This window comes from Trametes versicolor (genome assembly GCF_000271585.1).
Source record: "Trametes versicolor FP-101664 SS1 unplaced genomic scaffold TRAVEscaffold_4, whole genome shotgun sequence".
Lineage (NCBI taxonomy): Eukaryota > Fungi > Basidiomycota > Agaricomycetes > Polyporales > Polyporaceae > Trametes > Trametes versicolor.
In genome coordinates this window covers 329,963-345,863 of record NW_007360324.1, presented here as the reverse complement: position 1 = coordinate 345,863, position 15,901 = coordinate 329,963, and the positions used below count along the sequence as shown (strand labels likewise).

The 15,901-nt window shown below is 57.1% G+C and overlaps 7 protein-coding genes across 7 annotated transcripts; 6 read left to right on the top strand and 1 right to left on the bottom strand.

The window, feature by feature from the left end:
* The first annotated feature begins 67 nt into the window (after window positions 1-67).
* On the top strand, window positions 68-1,908 carry TRAVEDRAFT_63774 (uncharacterized protein). The gene is made up of 3 exons (XM_008038381.1): window positions 68-613; window positions 668-767; window positions 1,149-1,908. Exons 1-3 carry the CDS (start codon window positions 123-125, stop codon window positions 1,461-1,463), a joined length of 906 nt encoding a protein of 301 aa, XP_008036572.1. The 5' UTR covers window positions 68-122; the 3' UTR covers window positions 1,464-1,908.
* Window positions 1,909-2,726: 818 nt separating this feature from the next.
* On the top strand, window positions 2,727-5,076 carry TRAVEDRAFT_45339 (uncharacterized protein; the record flags this gene model as incomplete). Its single annotated transcript, XM_008038051.1, has 3 exons — window positions 2,727-3,748; window positions 3,803-4,634; window positions 4,693-5,076. 3 exons carry the CDS (start codon window positions 2,727-2,729, stop codon window positions 5,074-5,076), a joined length of 2,238 nt encoding a protein of 745 aa, XP_008036242.1.
* A 305-nt stretch (window positions 5,077-5,381) lies between these two features.
* TRAVEDRAFT_120281 (Di-trans-poly-cis-decaprenylcistransferase) lies at window positions 5,382-6,443 on the bottom strand (the record flags this gene model as incomplete). The annotated part of the gene is made up of 6 exons (XM_008038380.1): window positions 5,382-5,501; window positions 5,556-5,676; window positions 5,728-5,826; window positions 5,877-5,993; window positions 6,043-6,185; window positions 6,237-6,443. 6 exons carry the CDS (start codon window positions 6,441-6,443, stop codon window positions 5,382-5,384), a joined length of 807 nt encoding a protein of 268 aa, XP_008036571.1.
* A 123-nt stretch (window positions 6,444-6,566) lies between these two features.
* On the top strand, window positions 6,567-8,078 carry TRAVEDRAFT_57454 (uncharacterized protein; the record flags this gene model as incomplete). Its single annotated transcript, XM_008038250.1, has 9 exons — window positions 6,567-6,823; window positions 6,881-6,956; window positions 7,021-7,060; window positions 7,115-7,152; window positions 7,205-7,223; window positions 7,288-7,327; window positions 7,377-7,645; window positions 7,704-7,865; window positions 7,919-8,078. The coding sequence occupies 9 exons, from the start codon at window positions 6,567-6,569 to the stop codon at window positions 7,981-7,983; spliced, it is 966 nt and encodes a 321-aa protein (XP_008036441.1). The 3' UTR covers window positions 7,984-8,078.
* A 409-nt stretch (window positions 8,079-8,487) lies between these two features.
* TRAVEDRAFT_27785 (class II aldolase/adducin domain-containing protein) lies at window positions 8,488-9,916 on the top strand. Its single transcript, XM_008037869.1, has 7 exons — window positions 8,488-8,674; window positions 8,733-8,779; window positions 8,836-8,874; window positions 8,931-9,179; window positions 9,255-9,341; window positions 9,391-9,405; window positions 9,461-9,916. Exons 1-7 carry the CDS (start codon window positions 8,536-8,538, stop codon window positions 9,746-9,748), a joined length of 864 nt encoding a protein of 287 aa, XP_008036060.1. The 5' UTR covers window positions 8,488-8,535; the 3' UTR covers window positions 9,749-9,916.
* A 490-nt stretch (window positions 9,917-10,406) lies between these two features.
* On the top strand, window positions 10,407-11,637 carry TRAVEDRAFT_118839 (arad-like aldolase/epimerase; the record flags this gene model as incomplete). The annotated part of the gene is made up of 7 exons (XM_008038379.1): window positions 10,407-10,563; window positions 10,629-10,675; window positions 10,734-10,772; window positions 10,828-11,076; window positions 11,139-11,225; window positions 11,280-11,294; window positions 11,350-11,637. 7 exons carry the CDS (start codon window positions 10,407-10,409, stop codon window positions 11,635-11,637), a joined length of 882 nt encoding a protein of 293 aa, XP_008036570.1.
* A 911-nt stretch (window positions 11,638-12,548) lies between these two features.
* TRAVEDRAFT_35844 (uncharacterized protein) lies at window positions 12,549-15,501 on the top strand (the record flags this gene model as incomplete). The annotated part of the gene is made up of 15 exons (XM_008037987.1): window positions 12,549-12,686; window positions 12,847-13,138; window positions 13,326-13,419; window positions 13,538-13,664; window positions 13,797-14,009; window positions 14,066-14,087; window positions 14,144-14,173; window positions 14,365-14,424; window positions 14,482-14,539; window positions 14,592-14,632; window positions 14,693-14,697; window positions 14,758-14,881; window positions 15,063-15,245; window positions 15,304-15,354; window positions 15,431-15,501. The coding sequence occupies 15 exons, from the start codon at window positions 12,549-12,551 to the stop codon at window positions 15,499-15,501; spliced, it is 1,509 nt and encodes a 502-aa protein (XP_008036178.1).
* Between the last annotated feature and the right edge of the window lie 400 nt (window positions 15,502-15,901).

Sequence of the window (15,901 nt, the reverse complement as noted above, 5' to 3'; positions counted from 1 at the left end):
CCTCCCACCGGGAACGGGAAAGGGAGCGTAGCGAACGCTCCTCTCGTCACCACCACCATCGCACAATCTCATCCACCACCCTTCTACTCGTCCTCTCTCTCGTTCTGGCCGTCCTGGCCGTGATGCTTTCTCTGCCCTCAAATCAGAGCGCCAGCAATGCCGCCGCGGCCGCGGCCGGTGCGGAGCCCAATGCTCAAGGCTTCTGGGGAATCATTACACCGAAGCGCACTCAAGCCCTGCTTGCTCGCGAGAGCAACGTCGCTGTTCGTGAGGCCGAAGTTGCTCGCCGCGAGGCCGAGATCCTTGCTGGTGCTCCAGGCGGCGTGATTGCCCCCACACCCTCTCCCCTCGTCTGCCCTGCTTGCCCTACCGTCTACGAGAAGGTCACGGAGGCGCCGCCCCCCGTCCAGACCGTCATCAAGGAGGTCGTAAAGGAGGAATCCTTGACGCCTCCCGGCTGGTGGGATCAGGCTCGCATTCGTGCTGAGGACATCCTCGACCGCGAACTCAAAATCGCGGAGCGCGAACGCGAAATCAGTCGTCGCGAGGAGCAAGTCAACCGCCGCGAGCATGACGCTTCAAGACGCGAGGGTTGGATCATGGAACAGCTTGTGTATGTCCCACACTCGTTGCAATATTTCCGTACTAATTGGTTTGGCCATCTTAGTGCGCTGAACGAAGTTCAACCTGAGACGGTTGAGGAAGAGTACATTTACAACGAGCCACCTCCGCCTTTGGCACCTGGCGGCGCGAGACGGAAACCCAAGGTACCCCCGCCTCCACCCCAGCAGCGCCGCTCCGAGCTCTGAGACGAAGGGGGAACTCTGCCGACAATTTCTTCTATCTTTTGCTTGCCACTTATGTAGAGTTCGTATCCATTGTCCCTCCCCTCCCCTCCCTTCGTCCCGGGCTTGGGGGACCACGGTGTTTGTCAGCTTGTTCCCCCGCGTCCTTGTATGCTGATAGCCTGTCTGCACTTGCTTCTCCATCGATCCTTGTGCGAGACGCGTGTTTTAGTCGCGCCCACGTGATGCACATCGCGCACAGTCACTGTGTGACAGTCTTTCCCATCGAGTGCAGACAGGCTATTGGACTACGACCCCCCTCACTGCATTGGAATAGCTCGCTGACACGCTTTGCTCTCGCAGGCCCTCCCGCTCCCACCTATTATTCTCACTGAGACCGCCATCGAGATTGCGACCGAGACCCGGACCGTCACCCACACCCAACACCACACGGTTCCTTCGCAGGTCACTGTTCCTCCCCCCAACAGCACTCGTCGTGTCGCTTCGCCGACTCCCAACATTGTGAGCTCGTCCTCTACGACACACATTCCCAAGACCACGTCGGTCGAGGTGGTGGTCGAAGAGGAGATCTTCGAGCCCGAGGAAGTCGAGACGACCGTGACGATGATGCGCGGTCCTAGGAAGCGGCACCCGAAGAAGTGGTGGGGAGGCTGGTGAAGTGTCCCGCAGGGGAATGTGTTGACGACTGTGACGAACGATCATGTCCCGAGTGTACGAGGTCCTCTCTCTTTTATTGCTTTCCTTTCTATTCCCCTTCTTTGATGGCTGGCACTATTTGAACCCCTGTTGCTGTATTTTTGCTACCCCTCGCTCCCCGAACCATCCTACGACCCGCTGCGATACCTCTGCTCCTATCTATCCGCCTCCCTTACCGTACGCGCGCATGCTGCGCAGCCTACTAGCTAGTGCTTAGCTACACCCGATCACCACCTCATACTTACGACTACGACTGACTCGGATGGAGGTCCAATCAGCATGGCATCTTACGGTTTCTCTTCTGCTTGTGTAACTGGTGGCGATGGCGACAAGTGCTGGAAAATGTGTGTAGAGTAAATGTTGGCCAAGATTGCCGTTACGATACTTGCAGAATCATCAATTTGGACCTTTGCGTATAGGTGGTTCTTGAGTATGCAGCCCTGGGCCCGGGTCATTTTGTGGCATATAAAGCCGGATACATGATACAGCAAGCATGGATGAGCACGAGTACATACGTCCCAAGTATGGAGGGATTTCAAGTTCTTGCTGTGTGCATAAAAGTGGAAAATGTAGTGATATCTAGTGCTTCCTCCCCTCGGATCCTCCAAAAGAGTACGAAAGGTCTGCCAGTGGGAGACCAACAAGTGATATCCAAAATCGCGGGCGGACAGAGTGAGATCTCGATAACGTTTCGGTTGATCGAGATCGTGCAGCATGAATCTGCTTGGTACCGCGCCTGACCGTCGCGCGGCTCGTTGTGCACGCCCCCAACCTACGACTGCTTGCACCAGTGCCGACGTGCAGCTCCTGGGATTCCCGCTCGTTGTCTATCTGTGTGTCCGCTTATACCACCCCCCTCGACGGTGCACGCCTCAGAAGACACGGCGAAGTCTACCGTAGCACACGTTTCTCATCCCGCCGCCCGACCACCCTTTCGCGGGAGACCTCCCCGTCCGCCACTGTCACGGCCAAGCTAGCGACCCTGCACACTCGCCGGGCCTCCGAAAATGGCTATACGCTGCCGGGTGAGTCCCGCTACCCTCGAGCTCTGCGCACGCCCCCCAGCCGCACCGCGACGTCCAGGACGCCCGCTCACCAGCCACCGCGCAGCACTACGACGACAACGGGCACCCGTACGGAAAGGGCTGTCCCATAGGCCCAAATTGCCATTTTATCCATCCGAGCTCGCCAGAGTGGCGACACGCGCAGCAACCAAGACCGTATATGCCTAGCGGCCCGCGCGGTAGGGGAAGGGGTGGTAGGGGAGGCGCAGACGGCGCGGGGCGTGGCCGCGGCGGCTGGGATGGCCCCCCTAGTGGTGGAGGCGACGCGGGGTGGGGCGGGCCAAGGAAGTCAGGGGGAGGATGGCCGGACGCGCCGCAACAAAACCCGAACCCTGCAACAGGGTGGGGAAAGTCGTTCGGAGGGGAGAGCTGGGATTCTGCTGGTGCCGCGGGCGGTTCCAACCAAGCAGGACCGAGCGCTGCGCCTGCAGTTCCTCCCCCGGCCGATCCATCTCTGGATTGGGGTGCGCCCGCTCTGGACTGGGGTGCGCCGAGTGCTGACTGGGGTGCATCGTCCTCAGCGCCCGCATCTGCTCCTCCCGCCGACTGGGGTGCCCCCCCTCCGGCGCCGGGCAGCTGGGGCAATCCCTCTTCCACAAGTACAGACCAACAGTCGCCCGACCAGGAGAAGAAGGCAGCAGAGGCGGCCATCTGGGGCGACCCCGCGAAGGAAAAGGACGCAAATGTTACGTCTACGCCCCAATGGGCGACGCCCCGTACGCCCCGCTCACCCGATCGCAGCCCACAGAGGGAGCGTGTCGCAGCGGCAGACCCGCGTCGACGGCCGTCTCTCGCGACGAGCACCTCGACCACGGCTGTTCCCAGCGTCCGCGCGACGTCTCCCTCTGATGAGGCGGCTCAGAGCATACTAGCGAAAGAGCTCCGCAAAGAGGAGACGCGCACCCTTAGCTGGGGTGTGCCCGCCCCCGTTTCTGTAGCGGGTCCGAGCGGGTCGACTCCGTCCCCCAGCCCGTTCGCCTTCACGGACTACACGCCCGCACAGAGGATGGACGTCGAGCCCCCAGAGCCTGTGGAAGACCTTTTCCGAGAAGTCAACATGGAGGAAATTCCTGTTTCGTCGCGAGCTGGCTCGAAGGTGCCGTCTCGGGCGAGCTCGCCCATATCGCCCGTGGTAGACGGCCGCCTCAAGACCTCCCTTGATAAATGGAAAGACTTTACAAGGTGCGTACATCCTCCAGTTGCTTCTCGTGCCAATGTTCACCCGCGTGCCCTCAGGCTGCTCACGAAAGCCGTCGCGCTGGGCATGGACCTCGCAACTCTCAACGAAACGCAGGCGAAGCAACGCGCGATGCAGCGCTCCTCGCGGTACCGCAGCGCGTCGATGGTGGTGGCGCATGCCCAGATCGAACGCGTGCGCGCAGAGCACGACGGGAAGTTGCGTCGGACGCAGCGAAAATTCGACGAGTGTCTGGCAAAGCTCGCTGCTTTCCCAACCGACGGCCCTCCTACGGAAGCGGACCCCGTGCTGCCCCCGGAGATCGAGAACTGGCATTACTGGGCGAACAGCACCAAGGCGTGGATCGATGAGGTCCGCCCGCTCGTAGAGCAGCGTCTGGAGACCGAGCGCACGACTGCACAGTTGAAGCAGGAGGAAGAGGAAGCCAAGGCAGCCGAAGAGGAGGCCACGGCCAAGGAGATGGAGGAGGCACAGGCGCGCGTTGAACTAGTCAACTCCCAGGTCGACAGCCTGGAAGATCAAGTTACAGACTTGGAGCACCAGATCGAGGAGCTACGCATGACTCCTACGGGCACGGCCGACATCGTGGCGACGATTCTGCGAAGCCGGAAGGACATCGTGCTCCCGTCCGAGCCCCTAGCCGCGTCGAGGTCAACAGAGGAGGGCGAGGTGCCTCTGGCGCCACGGAAGACACAAGCGCAGCTGACGGCGGAGGTCGCGCAGCTCGAGCGCGAGCTGGAGGGACGTGAGGCGCGTCTCGAAGAACTTTTGAAGCAGATCGAGGAAGAGAAGGGCCGCAACCTGGAGAGGAAACGTGCCTATCACCAGCTTGCTGCAGAAACGGCAGAGTTGCAGCTCCAGATGAATAAAGTCCGTGTTCGCTGTCTCCTATTCATCGTGTGGCGACTAATTGGAGGGCCCCTTCTAGCTCACTGAGCAGCGGAAGACGCTCTCCGAAGGTATAGCGGAGAGCCACGTCGAGATCGCAAACCTTCACAAGCAGCTGCAAGAGTACCTGAACCGCGAGCCACCTCCGCCTCCGCCTGCCCCGACGTCCAACGAGCTCGCGGTGCACGTCATCCCGCTGCTCCGCCCCGAGCTGCGTGGCGCGTTGCACGACGGCCTCGGAGCGGTGCGCCGCGGGGTGGACGAGGCGCTGGCGAGGCAGCAGCAGGATATATGCGAGCAGGTCTATGCTGCGTTCCAGCCGATTATGCGCCTCATACAGCGGGTGGGGACCATGACGAACCACCAGCCGGGCATGTTTATGCCGCCCCCGCCGCCCCCTGTGCAGAGCTTGCAGCATTCATAGCGATGCGGCGATGGTGTGGTGGTTGGAACGGACGTCTTGGACTCGCACTGTATCTTGGTTTGTCTTTGTTGTTGCTCTTGTGGTCTGTTGCTCCGCTTCCCCTCCTGCATTCGTCCGTTATAATTGTAGCTACTATCGCTCTCGCTTTTCTGCCCCGTGACCCGTGACTGATGCATCTGTACATATGTGTAGACATATCCCGCACACGGCTATTATCATGTTCCGGCCCATTCCAACAATCAAAAACCCAGGTATCACAAGAAGAAACATAATAAGTTAGTCTGAAGGAAGGCAGAGAGGAAATGTCACTGCGGGGGTTTGGACCAGACTTTCCGCTGGTAGTCCAGGATGATGGGCATGAAGTCCAGCAAGCCGAACTCGGGCCAATACGTGGATGAGAACTGCAGCTGCGTATCTTCAGAGCACTATATTGCAGTGGTCAGCACGACGCCAACAGTTGCAGACACCGTGTGCCATACCTGCCAGAGCATGTAGTCGCTCAATCGTTTAACGCCGCTGCTGCGGACAAGGATGTCCAAAGGTGGACTCCCTGCAATGGACGTCATGAGGTGAGCCTCGATGTCGTCCTCTGTGATCTCTCTGTGCAAAAGCGTTGGTGAGTGGATATAGTCATAGAGAGAAATTGCATACGTGTCATCGGCACCATCCAGACGCGCTTGTATTACTTTATGCACCGCAGTGGTGATTTCGTCGCGGGACGTGTACGGCATGCAGAGGTTGAAGACAGCCCTAATATTGGTGTGAACTTACCGAACACGTACAGCATAACGAGGTCGTACCTATTATTGTTTTTGGTGAGGCTCTCGGCCTTTTCTGCAGCAGCGAGAACCCTCTCTGGCAGCATATCCCTGTTGCCGACGACGACAAGGCGGATGCCATACCTGTCAAGGATGTCTCTACGGAGGTTTAGCACGGTTGGAGGTCACGGCGGCCGTACAGACACACCCTTGTTGGCATAACTCGAGCAGCTTGTCCTCAGCTAGATCCATGAGCGCGGTCACTTCCTCCGGGGACCGCTTGAAGTTCTCGATAGAGAACGCGTAAGCGCTCACGCAACGCACGTTCAGCTTGATGCATATTTCAAGCATCTACGAACGCGTTGATTAGAGCACACCCAGAGGTCGATGGAGCGGGCGTACCCTTCGGAGAGTGTAGAAGCCATCGGTGTGGCCCTGCTTGACCTGCATTCCTTTGCTACGTGCATACCGCCTGTTCCCATCGAGGATAAACGCGACGTGCTGCGGTATTGGTCCCGCCGATAGAATAGATATCAGGGCGTCCTCCGCTTTGGCGGACGCTTGGTCTCTGACCCAGCCGAAGGAGGAGGAGATGAGCTGTGGCAACATGTCGTGGGAAACCAAGCACAACGCGATGCGCGTTCTCAATTCGCGGAGCGCGCTTCACCTTGATCCGCATCCTTCTGAACGCGCCCTCGCCACACTCTGTACCCGTCTTCAATCGCGTCCGCGATGCCTCCGCGCAAGAGAAAGGCGGTAGACGACCCGTACAGCGGCTACTCGACTTACACCTATGCCTCAAGTTATCCTGCCGCTGCTGTGCCTGGCCCTTCCGAGAGCAACCCCCCGGTCGCGTCGAAACCGGCAGCGAAGAGGCAGCGCAAGGCGAAGGACCCCGACGCGCCCGTGCCCGAGAAGCGCGGCGCCATGTTCAAGAAGGCGTGTCCGAAGAACATCATAGAACGCGTCGAGAGAGTCATGCAACAAAGGCCCGTTATATTATGTTTAGCGTAGCGGGTCTCCCAACGCTAACCCACGCGCGCCAGGTTCTTCATGATTGACAGGCGCCGACAAGGAACTGAGCTCAAGGAGGAGTTCAGCGTGCTGGGCTCTACGGGCAATGTTAGTACGCTGAGGCATACCTGGCCCCAACCCTTGTGGCGGTGGCTCATACTTGACAATGCAGGTGTACACGGTGGTAATTGACAAGAAGCCGTCCTGTACCTGTGAGTTCTGTTGGATCTGTCTCCCCCAAAGTCCGTCGATTGACCGTTCTGCAGGCCCTGATGCGATGAAAGGCAACCACTGCAAGCACATTGTAAGTCACTGCTGCTCTGTCTGAAAAAGCCCGCGCTAACGCTTTCGCCCAGCTCTTCATCTTCCTCAAAGGTATGAAATAATACTCGATTTCCAATAGTGGACCGGTATACTGATGTTTCATTTGTCGACTTAGTCCTCCAGGTCACACAGAAGTCTGGGTACTGGTACCAGAAGTGAGTGCCCCAAATGCAACATATACATCGGCTGCTCACGAGTTTACAGGGCACTCCTGACCTCCGAGCTAGAGGAGATATTCGCTGAGGCACCCCAAGCGCCCGCTGCTATTGCTCATGAACGCATCCGCAATGCGTACGCCCTGGCTACAGGAAAGGCCATTCCCTCCGGTTCACAGAAAGGTGGGAAGAAACGCCTGCCTGAGAAAGAAGATGACTGCCCCATCTGTTACGAGAACATGCACGGCGTTGCAGAGACGCTGCTATCGTTCTGCGAGGAATGTGGCAACGGACTGCACAAGGAATGCTTCCAGCAGTGTGAGTGTTGGCGCATGGTGAAAGCAGTAGATATCAGGCTCACACGCAAATGATACAGGGGCCAACACGGCCAAGGGCGCCGCGACATGTGTCTTCTGCAGGGCTAAGTGGGTCGCTCCTGTCGCAGCTGGAGCAAGCAAAGCCGCGGGCCGCTCTGCAGAGGGTTACATCAACCTAGCCAGCGTTGCTGGTGTGAGCCCAGCTCGTGACACCAGTTCCTGTAGGTCCCATTTTACACCATCACTAGCCCCGCATATTAATGTAATGGACTAGACTACCAAGGCCCCACTCGAGGGCGCCGTTACTACGGCTTCCGCGAGTACGAAGACTATCTGTGACAATCTGCGTTTTACGTTCAGGTCCGATACATTACGACGCGTCCTATTCAGTGGCCCTACTGTATGTTGGCTTACTCTATTCAGCCATATTTGTCTCCTCTTCCTGTGTTGCCGCTAGCCCGTGCCACCCAAGTCGCGCATTTTTTCAAGTGGCTTGCTTTGACGCTGTTCAGATTCAGAATTCGAACACAGCTTTGGACGTACCTGCAGTGCTTGTGTGTTGCGCCCGGAAGAGGTGACCGGGTGTGTAGATTGTTTAGCGCTCAGCGCTCAGCACTGTCAAGGCCGCCGGCCGCACCAGGGACACTGGCGTATCGGCCGTACCACATGACAGTGCTGGCCAGACATTGTTCGGTCTTTTACCAGGTGACCCTCGATGTAGCTGTTGTTTCCGGGTGCAGCGTCTTCGAACTCGGAACCGGCGCACGGCAGGCAAGGTAAGTTGCCGGGCGAAGCTATAAACTTCCCAGCTCTCCGGTTTAAGACGCCCCAGGTTGTTAGGAGCTTCCACCATCTACTCATCCTCTGTCCAGCTTTACCTACCACACTGCGATGCCTGAGAACTCAAAGTACATGGGGCGTAGCCGCGACGTGGCTGTCGGTGCTCCGCCGATGCCCCCAAAGCTCGCGTCGAAGGAGCATGAGCGAGCGTTCCTCAAGTTCCGCCTCGCTCAGGCGTACAGACTTTTCGGTGAGTACTGCACCCCTCTCGCAAAGATTCTTGCCGGCTCACTACAGCTCGTCTACAGGGAAGCTTGGCTACGATGAAGGTGTTGCAGGGCACATTACCGTCCGGGTACGCTGAACACCCGCCGACGACCGTCGGAGCGCGTAGACTCATAAGCGTTACAGGACAGCATCCGTACGGACTGCTTCTGGGTGAACCCATTCGTATGTCGCTTCACCCTATATGCGCAATAGAAACCTACTCACACGACCCTCGGCAGGGCAAGCACTTCTCGATGATCCAGCCCGAGGACCTCATCCTCGTCAACCACGGCGCTGAGGTGCAAGTCGAGGAGTCGGGCCCGAACGTGCTGCTCAACAAGGCGGCCTTCATGATCCACGGCGCCATCCACGAGGCGCGCCCGGACGTGCACTGCGCCGCGCACTCGCATTCGATCTACGGCCGCGCGTTCTCGACGCTGGGCAAGGAGCTCTCGATGATCACACAGGACAGCTGCGCGTTCTACGAGGTCGGTCCGCGCCCCACGGAGGATGAGCGCTGTGCCCGCGGTTCTTGCGGCGACTGATGAAACCTTGCTGGACAGGACCACGCCCTCTATGACCAGTACGGCGGGCTCGTCTTGGGCGAGGAGGAGGGCGAGCACATCGCGAAGGCGTTGGGAAAGAAGAAGGTAGGGCTTTCGTTATCGTTGTGTTGGCATCCGCTGATATGTCATGTAGGCTGCGATTTTGCAGGTGAGCGTCGGCGGCCGAAGCTGACAGGGTTTGATATACTGACGTCGGGCGGCAGAACCACGGCCTCCTCGTCGCCACGGACAGCATCGAAGCGACGGTGCATTTCTTCATGACGATGGAGAAGTCGTGCCAGGTCCAGCTTGCTGCTGAGGCCGCGGCGGCTGGTACCGGGCGCAAGCCGATCGAAATCCCGGCCGCGGAGGCTGCGGCGGTGTACAAGGTGACCGGGTCCAACTATGGAGGCTGGTTCAGTGGGCGCCCTCACTTCGAGCTGCTGGAGCACCTGGAGGGGGAGAAGTTCGACTTCGAACGCGGGGAGGTCGTGAAGGTGGCCAAACCTTGAAGTGATCTCCCGTTTCGTGCAGGGTATTTCTTGGAGTGTACGACGTCGCCGTGGGACGATGGAATCGTTGATTGCGTGTATAACCTGTTGATACGAGTAGAGGTAGCCGTTTGTAAAGGAAAATATTGTTACTACTATGTATCAGTGTCTGGTTCAGGAGCGTGTCCTTGGCACATCACCGATAAATGACAGCTTCCAGACTGGATGAACGTGAGTTAGCCTGTGAGTGCATGAAGGATACCTCGGAGCACGAAGCAAAAAATATTATGGACGAGGAGACTAAACGAGTTCCGTGGATCAGTGGCCACGCGACGCGTCGCGTCTGTGGCAGAAGCGGTCGCGTCGCGTGCACGTTTGGTGCACGTGTACGACCGCGACGAGACGCTGGGCGCTTACGCCGGCTTGGTCGCGGCAACTGGGGGCGTCGCCTTTCTTCCTCCTCTCATGACCTCTTCTTTCTCTCATCGCACACGCAAATATATGCGCAAGACCAGCTGATGCCCTTGACTTGGTCTCGCGATTGACTTTTTCTACGTCTATCGGCGACCGCGATGACGATGAACGTGCCGGGCTACCGACATGGTATATAGAGCCTACTGCATCTTGTGCTGCGAACGCAGCACCCCTGCTCCCAATCGTATCTGCTCTATACGTCGCCATGCCTCTCCCCTCAGTCGAGATCCCTTTGGCGCCGTATGAGGGGGCAAGCCACGCCTCTGCCATTGGCGACCTGCCGCTTCCTCCCAAGTTTACGTCCAAGCAGAGGGAGCGCGAGTACATCAAGTTCCGTCTTGCACAGGCCTTCAGGATCTTCGGTCAGCTTTTGCGCTCGCTTTGTGCTGCAAGGAGATATTTGCCTCATTCAGTGTCATGATATCAGGTAAACTCGGGTACGATGAAGGCGTCGCGGGCCACATCACTGTCCGGGTGAGCAGCACGCGACGATGCGTGCATTTAGTCACAGTACACTTACGGGTTGCCCCAGGACTCAATTCGCCCTGACTGCTTCTGGGTCAATCCTTTCGTACGCACCTTTATATTTACTCTTCGGTCTTCGCACCACTCACGCGCTCGCATAGGGGAAACACTTCTCGCTGATCCAACCGGAGGACCTCCTGCTCGTGGACCACCATGCCAACGTCCAATTCGCTGAGTCCGGTCCCAACACGCTGCTCAACAGGGCTGCATTCATGATACACTCGACCGTGCACGCCAAGCGCCCGGACGTGAACTGCGCTGCCCATTCCCACTCTGTCTTCGGGCGCGCCTTCTCTACCCTCGGCAAGGAGCTCGATATAACCACGCAGGACAGCTGTGCGTTCTACGAGGTGAGGGGCATGCGGGCATATCGGGCTTCGTTGATATTGATAGCGCGAACCTTCTTTCTTAGGACCATGGAGTGTATGACCAGTACGGCGGGGTGGTATTGAGCGAAGAGGAGGGGGAGAATATCGCGAAGGCGCTTGGGAATAAGAAGGTATATATTCTTGCTTCATGAAGCCGCGCTATACCACTCTGACATCGTATGCAGGCCGTTATCTTGCAGGTCAGCTGCGTTGGCCGACGGCATGCGCTACGCGGACACTCACGTTACGGTGTAGAACCACGGCCTGCTGGTGGCCACGACTAACATCGAAGCGACGCTCCACTTCTTCGTGTCCCTCGAGAAGTCGTGCCAGGTGCAGCTCGCCGCCGACGCCGCGGCTGCGGGCCCGGGCCGCAAGACGCGGAAGATACCGCCAAAGCAGGCGGCCCTGACGCACGGGGTCGTCGGCACGATGTACGCTGGCTACTTCAATGGCCTGTCCCGCTTCCAGCTGCTCGAAGCGGAGGAGGGCGTTTCGTTCGACTTCAATCGCGGAGTGCCGGTGTATAAGGCCAAGCTGTAAACACGCTGGCTTTGTCGAGAACGAAAATGCATAAGAATCCCGTGAGTAGTGGAGTCTTCCATGTGGTTTTCTGCGCTAATGGTCTCATGCAATCCTCAGGGATGTGTCAATGGCACAGATCTGCATCATGTACGATAGCGCGCGTTGTATGCTGCTGTACTATCACTATGCAAGACTCCAGGATGTACTTCGATCATTTTGCAGCACGGAACCGGTGCAAGTCCAACCCGTAAGAACGTCTCAACTTATTGTGCTATCTGGTCGCGTGAGTGGTTTTCGAGTCTTTCACTGTATCGGACCGCTCAATTCTCAAATTAGCAGCATGTCTTCGTTTCTGGTTATACTTTTGGCTTCTATCTCTGACGGTCTAGGTCCGGGCCATCCTCCCGGCGAGCGATTACTGGGGAGAGTTGCGGACGACCTTGGTGCTACACGTAAGAGAAGCTATCCATCTGCGAGGCGACGCTCTCCTTTCCGAAGCCTCTTTGGCTATTCCTGTTGCTCCATGTTTGACAGGTCAATTTCTGCAGGCGGGGGGGGGGGGGCGTTCGGTCGCCAATGGCATGCATTGCGAACGAACGTGCTTGCGAGGGACTGAGGGAGATAGCGTCTCCGTTCCGGCGGTGGGACGTGCCCCTACTGCTTCCTTTCGGTACCACGCTGTCAACGGGGGTCCGAGCCTATAGTGCTCCATTACACCCTCCGTCCGTACTGTGCACTCCCGCACACAAGCAGCTATGCTGTTCCAGAGATTGGCTATAGGGATATTTGCAGGTGTATTGGTGAGCGCGACTGCACTGTTCGATCGCAACTTGGCGTATTCGTCGCCTTTCGTGAAGACCCCGCAGGTGAGTGGTCGTCTTACAGAGACCTGGCCGGAGACCTGGTAGCTGCGCACTCACCCTCGTTCTATGCAGTTGTCGCACGATACACGCTCCCTTCAGGCCCGCCACCTCGCCTTCGTGAAGAGGCAGCTCGCGGACACGCAGAGTTCGGACGGGTTCAAGGACGGGCATTATCCGACGTTCTATGGCGGTGACTTTAGCAATGTATGTGTGCGATCTCCTTCCAGCCGCTGCGCCGTTCGTTCACCCCTTCCACAGAGCCCATTTATCTACAACGGCGGTATCAATTTCACTCACTCAGTGGCCAGCGTACGCACTCTAAAACATATTTGCGAATAAGACTCATATCCCAACTCATACTCAGGGCGATCCTCTGGATGACTCCGTCTTACTTTGGACACGCGCCGCTCCGCTGGGCCACCCAGAAGAAAGTATCCCCCTCTGCGTCTCCTTCAAGATCTTCGACAACCCGGAGCTGCGTGGACACCCTCTCGATGCGGGCGACGCGTTCACAAGCTACGACGTCGATTTCACGCTCAAAGTGGAAGCTACAAACCTCAAGCCCGATACAACGTACTGGTTCCAGTTCGCCGATTGCACGGACCCGAAGTCGGTCAGTCCGGTAGGGAGGACTCGGACCCTCTCCAGGCCCGATAGTGAGTGGTTCCTCGTCGGTAGTGGCGGGATTTGACTGTCGAGCTCTCGTGGTAGCCCCTGCGCACTTGGTCAACGGCGGCAAGCCTCTCACACTCGCCGTGTTCAGTTGCGCGCGGTATCAAGACGGTATGCATATCGTTATCTACCACCCATTTGCCGCACATGCTTAGAACAGGTGGGGAATAGGCTACTTCAACGCGTATGGTGTCGCTGCTCACAATACCTCCACGGATATTTTGGTGCATCTCGGTGACTATGTATGTCGTATGCGGTCGCGACGGTGTGCAAGCTTATAGACTCAACTTTTCAGATCTACGAGTCCTTGGGTGACGGGTAAGGCGCAAATTCGTCTTGCTCTTCCAACATACGTTAGGCTGATTTAACTTTCTGCGCATTAGAGCTGCTATCGGACGCGAGACTCTTGGACGGGAGTTGGCGACGATTGAAGATTACCGGGGGCGGTTGAGCCAGTACAGGACTGACGTCAGCTTAGTGTTTGCACACCAGAATGCACCTTGGATTACTGTATGGTGAGTGATGAAGAGCTTATGTATTCGTAAATAGCCTTCTGATCCTCTCTTCCTCGTCCAGGGTATGTACGAGGTCAATGCCCATCTTTAAAAGTTTTGCCTAACGGATCATCATGCGGCCCTACAGGATGACCATGAAGTCGCAGACCAAGCTTGGAAGGCTGGCACAGCCGACAGCAACGACACCGCTGTCGGCTGTAGCTTCTCCCCTTCTGGCGCGTGCTTCACCGACCGGAAGCTCGCCGCCGTCAGAGCCTACCACGAATGGATGCCCATCAGGCAGGTCGACCCGGACGACAAGCTCCGCGTGTGGCGTAACTTCCAGATCGGCAAGCTATTGGTATGTCGTTCGATGAGCCACGATGTCTGCGAGAAATTCGTTGACGTGGCCTTCAGGATCTCACTATGCTTGATACCCGTCAGTCGTCTTGCGCGTATGTCATACGCTTTGAATCGGATTTTGAGCTTTCACAGGTCAATACGATCGTGATATCACGGATGTGAGTATCGATATGGTGTTACAGGATATCTGAATGGTGGAGCTGACTTCTGTTTTAAGCTGTATTACAACACTGGTGGGTGACGTTCCTGCGAAATTATGTACTTACTATTCACTCAACATGCTACCCCCTGCTTAGAGTGTGAGTGTGACCTTCTCTGCTCTCATCGATGTCCCGTTCATATTAACAATGTAGTCATTGACTCGATCGCCGACGAAAAGGATCGCTCGCTTATGGGGGCACCTCAGGAGGCTTGTGAGTACAATGACCGTACTTCTCCGTTCATTTTGTTCATATTGTGCGGATACGAAGGGTTCTACAACACATTGTCAGCCTCCAAGCAGCGGGGTGCTATCTGGCGCATCGTTGGGTATGGCAACAACACCTTCATCACAGACGTGGTACTGATACGACGTCTAAAGCCAACAAATCGTATTCTCGCAAATTGATCTGACGACAGGCTGTAAGTCGACGATCTTCTCTTGTCGCCGGTTTGTCTGAATGTCATGGTTTGTTTCATCAGTTGACGTCGTGAGCGGACATAATATGCCTCGATAGTATGTTTTAAAGGACCTCACATCTCGACAGGATGCCTGGGATGGCTACCGCGCCAACCGCAACCGCGTTCTCGACTACCTCTACGACAACGAGATCACCAACACGATCATCCTGGCAGGTGATTCACACGCCAATTGGGCCAGCGACCTCGCCCGTAAGCACCATCGCTCCAAACGCAGGACGATGCTGATGTGTACATGTCACAGGCCCCAATGACACCATCACGTAATATTTCCATGCCGTATATCACTCCTGCCCCGAACGAGTCTAATGCACCTTCAGATACAACTGCCTCACCGGGCATGGCGCTATCGGTGTCGAATTTGCGGGCACAGCAGTGTCGTCTACGTCTACCTTTGGTGCTGGTATTCTGCCGGATGCCGCTAACGATATCTCGCGCAACTACGTGCGAGATAACGTGGACCTGCAGTGGAGCGAAGGCTCGTACCGTGGCTTCTTTACGCTCACCCTCAATACAACGACTGCCACCGCGACGTACTACGCTATGCGGAACGTCAGTGAGTGTTGCACTTTTGAGACCGCGGATGTACGCGGGCTGACAGAGTATTGCTGTAGGTTCCGCCAACCTCGATGCGTTCGCTAGCGCGACTTTCGTCGTCAAGTCAGGTAAGCTCCACACTCGTTGGTGTTGCTCTGCGTCGACACTGGAGGGCGAACTGACGCCAATCGCACCTACCAATAGGCGAAAACAGATTGTCTCGCCCTGTTGCTAGTGGCCGAGTCAACGCAGGCGTCCTCAAGGTTCAAGGGTGAACGTGCACGCGACCAACGGCTACACAACGGCGGTTGGAGGGGAAAGAACGCGGCGGAAGCTAATGTTACGAAGGACCGATCTGTGCTTCAAGTTATAAACTTGTGGTGTCCGCGTTCAGTCTATCGGCGATCCTTCATGTTTTATCAAGGTTCAGTTCAGTTGCCCAGTTCTTCGCCGGTCACCGCGGGGGAAGCCTTCAAGCGCACTAAAGAGCAGCCGAAGTGAATGCGGTATGTAGTCTAATGGTTCCCCGTTTGATACGGTTTAGGAACCTCTGCAAGGGAGCAGTCCTACGTCTCTGGTGTGTCCCTTGCTCGCTCTGGATTGACAATTCCTTGTTATTAGCCACAGTATTGTTCCCGCTGCACCAGAATGTCGTGTGAGTCCATCTCGAGCCAG